Below are 8,953 nucleotides of genomic sequence, written 5' to 3' on the forward strand. Positions count from 1 at the left end.
CGAGGGTATATGCACAAATAAAATGGGAATATTGTGCACATGAGATAATGTGTCACCTCTTATGGATGCATGTAGTCTATGTGTTCATGCACAGACCCCCAAGACCTGTGCAGCCAGACCCAGACAAAGCCTGAACATCTGATGTATCCACCATCACCAGTGAGTCTCAGTCTGCAAATGTTGTTATGCTAATGACATAGTGCAGAAAGAGCCAAGCCGATTCATCATTCCTGAAACTATTGATTGATGCTCCGGTACTCTACTGGAGGAGGTTTGCTTTGCTTTGTACAATATGTTTCAACATTTGTCAGAATCCGCTCAGCAATTCTGTGCACTAAGCTTCTAATGAAAACTTTGTCTAGTGGTTAATAATGGTGTTCAGACTGTAGTCTTATGCAGCATGAGAAGCGTCGTTTATATATCTACACATGTCTAATCGGAGTAAATAGAAAGATCTTGTTAGAAAACAAGCAAGCAGGGTTTAAGTGTCAAGCTTAGGGGGTACAGAAGGTCTCACTTGTTTGACTTCACCTCTAAAATGAAACTATACCAACCAACTATAAAGCCACTGTCCCATTTAAAACTAATTCAAACTACATCTGCATAGTCCAAATATGATTTCATGTGCATCCGAATTAGTCGATCTACAGTTGATCTTCTCTGCTCAGGTTTCTGCATGCTACAGCCACACATTCAACAATTGGTGCAACCTCATTCCTGGAAAAAAAACAAAAAAACATTTTCACATAATTTAGAAAAAACCTATATCACTGTTAAGCAACGAAGGACACGATTGCAACAACTTTCAGTTACAACACGGATAAGGTTGACCTCTAACAAAGTAGGTAAGTTAACCTTTAACTGTACGAACGGTACACGCATTACTCTGTAAATGAAAAGCTCAATAATCTCATAAAGAATTTGCTTCATAGCGAATGAATGCGGCACAATTCACATCAAGACAGCTGAGGTGTAACTTCATGTCAATGCTGAAGCCTCCTGTATAAACTTAAACTGCAATGTAACTGTCTTAGTAGCAGTGACAAAAGTTTAAAGTATCTCGGCACATTTGTAGATTTTTATTTACTTTTGTAGAAACTAGATTAGGCTTTTAGATTAGATTTCTTACAGTCAGTAGTTATTAGAAAAGACTTCTTGTAGTGGCTTCCTTGGAAACACTCCCAAGACTAAAATACTACTATTTATATTATACTACTTATATCAAGAAACATCAAGTTGTTTTTGTACCAAAAAAAAAACAAAAACATAATCAGAAAAGTTCAGAAATACAATGTCCTCAATCCTGTTTCGAGCAACAACATAATCAAACTGGAAACTCACAACTAATAACACCACCATATAGCACAATATAAACCCAGTTTACTTGCATATGTCTAATATGGATGGATCACTGGAGACTGCAAGCCTTAAAGCACATTAAGAGTTTATTACTTTTTGATAGTCTTAATTGCAGCTGCAGCCATATTTATCTTTTATTGTATGCTACGGTGTGCACAATCCCCTGCCAATATTTCTTCAATGACAATGTTGCAAATTATTTTATTTATTCTAAAAAGTCAGACCATCCTTTTTAAACATCTAACTTACAATGGACCATGAAAAGTTAATCAAGTTGTGGGCCCTGGGAGAATTAGTAATTGCTGCAGTCAGACTAATGGGGGAGGTCTAATAAAGCATTCAAAATCTCACTGCGTGTGTCTTTGTACTTTGTCGTACAGATTGCATTATCACAAATAGGGTGTGGCATGGAGTTTATTAACGTTAAAGGTAATAACGTGAGAGCAGTTCATAGAGTCATTGCTTTATAGATCTCAATATCGGTTTTGCTCCTGACCTGTTGTCTGGTTAAGATAAAAGAACTATCTTTAAAATGAACTTTATGTAACAGGTTTAGATTGTCTCAGCAGTTCATCTTCACATCACATCAGCGTAACCTTGACACACAAGTAAAAGTACATGTATGCTTGTTCTGGCTGTCGATAGATATGATAAAGGCAACTGAGAAGCAAACGTCCTGATGTGACATATGCAAATGTTGTCTTAGAGACAATTCACCATAATGAATTAATAACAATGACAATTCACAGTGTCTGTCACTTGACCTCATCACTGATGACTGTACACTTTTGCGCTGTGACCCAATAGTTTTCCATTTTGACCTCTTCCAAATTGATATGAGGCCAATGAGGCAACGTCTAATGATTTCATTGTCTGTATAGTGTGACATCTCTTCATCTAATTTGCAAGAGCTGTCCTTGAAATGAATGTGAAATAAAAATTTGCTCATGAGTAGCTGACTCGCAAATCGCAGTGGTGCCACACTACCCTATTTCTACCCGATGAATACAGCCCAGTGTTAAGAGCACTTTAACAGCATAGCAGGACTCAAAATTGCCACTGATCCAAGAACAAAAGCACAAGTTCAAAAGACACTGCAGAGGCATAAAACTCTGGAGTAAAAGTACATGTGAGGGAGGTAAATCACGTCTGTGTTTAGTTTCTCTCTGGCAATGTTCTGACGTTTACAACCGAAGGAGAGATGGAGCTCTTTGCCACTTTTAAGCTGTGAATTATTGTACATCACACGCCAGTGATGACCATTTCCCTCATGGCGTGGCTTATCCTCAGAGTCACTGCACCACTGTGACAGAAACTACATTGAATTTGCACTGCATAACAATGAAACAGATGGCCAGACACTTCACTGCTGCATTCTGTTACACTGGGCAATCAGATGACCCGCTGCTTGTATTTCAATTCTGCTTTTCATTCACTACATTCAAATATATTCAAATACCTGTCTCCCCTCCTTTACTATGTCCAGGGAGCTTGCATTCGTAAGCCTTTAAGCAGAGGGGCTAATCCAATTTGACCATGGCAAACTGCACCAATTAAAACACATCATCAAACCAGGCTTGGAGGATAATGCTGTGCTGTACCAAAAAAATACCTTTGCAGCAGCATTTACTGTCCAGGAGCAGTGAGAGGCAGCATTTCTCCTCCTGGCTAAGCCATGGTATTCGTGTCACATTTTGGTGGAGTCATTTTTAGAAAAGCCAAATAAGCCATAGAGGGGAAGAGAATGAAGAGAGAAGAAAAAGAAGAGGCGGATTGCTTGTTTATGCTGCTGCATCCGTCCTGGTGTTGCTGAGGAGGGAGGCGGGGGGGGGGGGGTTGTGAATGACTGAAGCAGCAGAGCAGCTGAGTGAGACTAACAAGTGGTTGCCATGCAGCAGGAGCAAGCGTGCGTGCTTCTGGAGGGAGAGATAGAGAAACAGAATGATAATGAGTAGGAGGCAGCAAGTAAGGGGGCACGAGGAGAGGAGCTGTATCTCTGAGAAGAGACACATATCATAGCTTGATCCAGCCTCTGCCTCGCTTCTCCCGTTTCTCTCTTTATCTCACGCTTCTTTTTTTTTTAATTTTTAGATGTTTAGATGAGAGGTTAGGGTAGCACATCCAGTATGCCGGCAATGGATGGATTAATGGATATGTGTCTGAGGACTCCAAGAAAGAGGAGTTGTTCGCGAGAAACAGCAGCAACAGGTCTGTAAGGATGGAACGATAATGACGGTGAGACGCCTGCTTTTTCTTCCTTAGACATCCTCACTAGAGGATCTGTCAATGCAGTCTCTCTCTCTCTTTCACCCTACCTCACTCCCTCTCTCTCTCTGTCTCTCACACCATGCATATTTGTGCAGTGTCCTCACCATTCTACTTCCTTCTCCCTCGTCTGTCTTTCCCAATTCTCTCTGTTCACCCCCCCATCCCTGTCTGTATGTACCCTCCCTCTCTCATCGAACCTCCCTCACCCCCCTCTCTCACTCGAGCCACCTGCTGCTTGTGTTCATCGAAAGATCTGGGAGGAAAAGAATGACAGAAGCAGACTTCTACTTGTGTGACCACCCCAATTTTGTGATTATGTTTGGTCAATCACCGTCGCTTTCTTGTCTAATGGAATTACACTGTCTGCCAGGCATCTGCTCGCACGCAACAGGTAGAGAGCCCTTTCTTCTAAACCGAACATACATAACGTCACATCTTCATGAGATGTGGCGCTTTCATTGACACCTTACCGCTTTGCCTATGTTTAACAGCTGGCTATGCACTGCGACACACTGTAATTCTAACCCCGACTTAAAGCAATGTAGCAATGGCATTGCCTCGTATCCTGCAGTCTCCCTCACTCTTCTGTTCGTGTTTGCCTTTTGTAATTTTCTGCAAAATTCCCACAGGGGCAGAGTGAGAGAAAGAACGAGAGAGAAAGAGAGAGAGAGATCGAAGTCTCCGGACATCTGTTTGATACCACATTCAAAAGAGGCTATTTATAGATACCTGTATCCCCTCATTTTTCATGGTCAGCTCATTTCAAAACATTTAATTGTGGAGTTTCTGCATTTTCCCCTTTACCATATCTGCACCCTTATTTCCCGCTGCCTACGCAGTGTATGCATTAAGTGTGATAATATTTAAACAGGCTGATTAAATGGTTCCTCTCTGCACAAGGCACAAGAACAGCACTAACCCGAAGCCACCATGTAATCTCTGTCCAGGTAACATGCAGGCTTCTAAACGCCTGACCCTATCAGAGGAGAGATGAGGCACCTAGATGTTGGTTTACCATGTGTAGCGTCCACTACAACCACTCCCTTGCTGCCATGAGCGGAAACGACATGATGGCGCACTCTCTGACTCTGGAGCAGAAGACGGCATTTGCCTTCGTGGGGATGTTACTGGTGTTCCTTGGGCTGCTGATAGTAAGGTGTTTCAGGATCCTGCTGGACCCCTACAGCAGTATGCCTTCCTCCAACTGGGCTGATGGTATCGAGGGACTGGAGAAAGGGACGTTTGAGTACGCCCTTACTTAACACAGGGACACACACACATCCATAGATGTCCTCACAAACAGAACTGCCTATAGACACACATTTGCACACAAATACACTAACACACATGCAAACACACACAAGCCACAGCCCTGCACAACCACTGCACCTGACACTGACACACCATTAAGACATCTCTCTGTGATGGACTGAACCAAGAGACTGAAACTGTGTACATTTAATGTGTGTGTGTGTGTGTGTGTGCTGTTAGTTCAGAGCCAGTGTAGAGTCTCTCTACTGTATGTGACTACTTGTCTGTTGTTGTATGTGTGTGTGTGTGTGTGTGTCTGAGTGAGTGCGAGGCAGATGCTGTGTCATATTCTTTGCCCTTTTGCCAGGGAGGGTGTGCATTTCAGCCCATCAATTTACACAGAAAATGGCTGAAGCTCCCTTTAACCCACACCTACAAGTTGAATGTCTGTAGATGATAAAGAGGTGGTAAGAGGTCGACGCTCGTGGGACAGGGTGGGGAATTAGGGTGCAGTGGGATTATTCAGATGTAGTTTGAAGACTCAGGGACAAGATGTGAAAACAGAGCGGTCACACCTCTGCACAGCAGAGCTGTTCTGCACAAGAATGTATATGGTTGGAAACAGGGTATTATGTCAAACTAGTGCTTTGTGGACTAATCAAATCCAGTGTGTTGGTGATCCAAAGGAATATTGCTGCTGCTGCTGCTCCTGCTGTGTGTGTACAGATTGGTCCTTTCTGTGGTGTGAAAGGAAACTGAACAAACTGTGATTTACATTATGGTGTTACTGTTTCTAATTGATGCAAAAACAACTCTCAGAGTTTGTACTGCTGCTGTCTTTGAGTGATGGTATACCGTATGTTGCCAGAATTACTTGTCTGAGTGAAAGGGAAAAAAAACAAAACAACACAACTGTTTACTTTTGACGGCATGTCTGCAAAGACATATGATAATGTTGATTTATGGACTGCCAATTGTTCCGTCTGTCGAGCGTTCTGTCTAAAGGTTGGCTGATGCAATCAAGCCAAAGAACTTTTAAAGGAAATGAGGATTACAAACTGGGAAGGACTCTCTCTCAGCGCTGCTAGTTTTCTAATGACAAGGATAAACTCTCACTACCTGCCTGCAGAGGAAAAGGTCACATGGAAAACAGGGGTGGGATGTCTGTCAGCACTGCACCTGAACATCTTTTTCCTCCTGTTCTCAGCCATCCTCACCCTCTCTCACCTGCTCTCTTCCTTCCAGACAGAGGAAGACAGGACAGTCGTAAATAGAGATTCTATAATACGGCAGACTGGTCAAAGTCTTGAGTGTTCCTTTGCTCATTTCTACGGTCTACGGTTTCTCCTTAGTGCTGTGAATCTGCCTTACTGTGACCTTCAATGGGTTTATGTGCCTTCATCTAGAAACATTAGAGCACCTGTTTGTGTGTGCGTGTGTGTGTGTGTGTGTGTGTGTGAGTGTGAGGTGTGTGGGCGAGTGTGGCATATCATGATGACAGATAGCGCATCTCCTGACCTGTTGCTTGCTCAGCTGGTGGTAGAGATTTCTCATTGATATAGATTTGATTCAATTATGTGAAATAAATAGAATTTCTTCACTTTAAAGATATTGTCGGTTAATTTTTTTTGTGTGTGTGTGGGGGGGGGTTGTCTCTTATTTCAAATCTGTGGAGCATGTTGAGAAAAGATAATGTTTATGAGATCAGTTGTACGATGTTGGTGTGATTCTTTAGGAGACTGTCTTGGTTACACATGACATAGCAGAGGCTCAATTTTTTTCTTTTTCTCTGCTTTGAAACAGTAGTTGTCCAACATCGCTGCGGCAACAGACAGAGGCAGAGCGAGAGGGTGCGTTAGAGCAATACTTGAAGATATAAAAAGAGGTGATAATATAGTGTGTTATGTGTTATCAACAACAGTGATAGGAGTAGATTCTCATACATTATTATGTGCATGTATGTCTGAGAGAGAAAGGGCTACTGTAGCAGCAGAAAGCGATACCTACAAGCATCCATTGACAGTCTTGTGGTGATAAGGCAGGCCTTGATCTGCAGAGCATAGCAGCGTTTCCTCCTGTGGCCAGTTCACACTTAATGGCCAGGCCACCATGCACACACACACACACACACACACACACACACACCCCTTGTCACACACATCATGTGTCAGGAATGCAATCATTATTGCACCATTATCTCTGTCACCTATGTGACTTCCTTATCTGAAATCTATTTTTAGTGGAAAAAAACACTGGCCTTTTCCCTCTTAAGCCTACAAGCCCACTAACCTTAGAAGAAAAACGAACCCCAGCAAAGGACTATAAAACCATCAAATTTTAACAAATGTGTCTGCTTTAGCCTAGTATTTTCATATCTCAGTGTGCAGTCAGGTCATGTGTTGTCTGAAGTTTATTTAAAAAATACCACAGATGACTTTCTCTGCTTTGATTGGGAAAAAAAAGGCAGAAACAGCTAGCCTCATTTTTGCATACAAGGGGAAGAATAAGAGAAAATGTCAAACAGGGACTACAGGTGCAGTCATGTGATCCCTTTACATTCTTCTGCATCTGACAGCATGTATACCAGGAATATTTAAATTGATTCAAAAAGAGAATCTCTCGTTGATTTCCTTCCTTTTGGGACACATACATAATTAGGAGAGTAATGTAATTACACTTTGGCATACTGGATTTACAGAAAATAGGACCTGAGTGCTTACAGAATCCTTGTTATATAGTGTAGTACCAATGAGTCAGCTAAATAGTGAACCTTAGCTTTTGCTGATTATCAATCATCAGTTTTATTGCTATTGGTCTTCGGACCTCACAAGCTACGTCCTTGATTTAGTGTGATAAGCCCAGAAGATACAATAGTCTTTCTATTACCGAAAGCTCTCTAAACAGTTCTAAAAGTGCTGTAATAAACAATTAATGCAACTTTTAGTGCAGTAATTTCAAAAAAGGCCAGTGAAGTGGGTGAATACTTTAGCCAATATGTTCACTTTTTTTTATTGACTTTAACCTTTATGTAGCTCTTTGATTCACAGTGGATATAATTATGCTGCTGCTGCAGATATTGACCAAGGTGAAGGTAACTAGTAGTAGAGTAGTAACTCTGAAATGAGCTGGTGCCAATTTGAAATCTTAAGTCAGAGCCTTCATGTCTGATCTGAAGCCTGAGCCTGATGGGTGGATAGGTCAATTATTATCTACCATGACATAAATTAATGTTTTATAACAGTTAGCAATGATTATTAAACTATTATGTTTAACAATTTACCAACAATTGATTAAGAACTGCAAATATGCTTAGTTCTTTGATATCCTTTGTGGGTTATTTGCAGTTTCCTTAAAATGAAAAATAAGAAATAACACATTTTTTCAACTGAATAATCGATATTCAGATTTAAAATTAACAATTCAAAAGAAAGTAGGATCAACCACAGACAAATATTTAGTAAGCATATAGGAGAATTAAATAGAGGAGAGTCTATTACTATTCATAGAGCTGCTTTAAATACTGGATTTGGGTTTTCAGAAAAGTGTCACTGACAGAGCAGGCCACACTTCAGCAACTCTGACAGTGAAGAAATACCACTTTAGCCTTGAGTCCAGACTTTTGGACAGGCAGCAGAGCCGGAGCATCTGTATAATATATCTATACATTTTACTGTATGGGGTAGCTAGTTAGTCTTAGACTTTACTACTCTTTATATTTGGCATCACTTGATTTGGTCTCTGCAGGACGATAGCACAGAGCATTTATTAACACACCACCGAGATATCCTTGGTAGATCTAAAAACCTAATGAGAATTAATTCCATAGAGATCTCAGTTTAACTTCCATATCTGATATGTTCAGTAAGTGTCTCTATAACAAAGCATACATAATAGATCATGTTTGATTGGAGACATTTGGAGATATAAATAGCAGGCCTATGTTTACTGAGATGAGCTACAGGGTTTACCCACCCCTTTCATTTATTGCAGCTCTTTGAGCTGGTGTCTGTACTTAATCACTTTTTTCACATTGCAGCGAGGTTTGATAAACGCAGCAGATGGATTTTTTTCTGCC

At 41.1% G+C, this 8,953-nt stretch overlaps 1 protein-coding gene across 3 annotated transcripts; it reads left to right on the top strand.

The window, feature by feature from the left end:
- Positions 1-100: 100 nt before the first annotated feature.
- On the top strand, positions 101-6,417 carry ctxn2 (cortexin 2). 3 transcript variants are annotated; one of them, XM_027281527.1, is made up of 2 exons: positions 101-159; positions 4,575-6,417. In XM_027281527.1, exon 2 carries the CDS (start codon positions 4,644-4,646, stop codon positions 4,887-4,889), a length of 246 nt encoding a protein of 81 aa, XP_027137328.1. In that variant the 5' UTR covers positions 101-159; positions 4,575-4,643; the 3' UTR covers positions 4,890-6,417. The 3 variants fall into 3 exon arrangements, with proteins under 3 accessions (XP_027137328.1, XP_019131050.1, XP_019131049.1); XM_019275505.2 differs by lacking the exon at positions 101-159 and adding an exon at positions 3,100-4,018; XM_019275504.2 differs by lacking the exon at positions 101-159 and adding an exon at positions 3,100-3,594.
- The last annotated feature ends 2,536 nt before the right edge of the window (positions 6,418-8,953 follow it).

This window comes from Larimichthys crocea, chromosome VIII (assembly GCF_000972845.2).
Source record: "Larimichthys crocea isolate SSNF chromosome VIII, L_crocea_2.0, whole genome shotgun sequence".
Taxonomy (NCBI): domain Eukaryota; kingdom Metazoa; phylum Chordata; class Actinopteri; family Sciaenidae; genus Larimichthys; species Larimichthys crocea.

Coding starts and splice junctions, on each gene's coding strand:
- ctxn2 (XM_027281527.1), top strand. CDS start 4,644: ATGTGTAGCGTCCACTACAACCACTCCCTTGCTGCCATGAGCGGAAAC.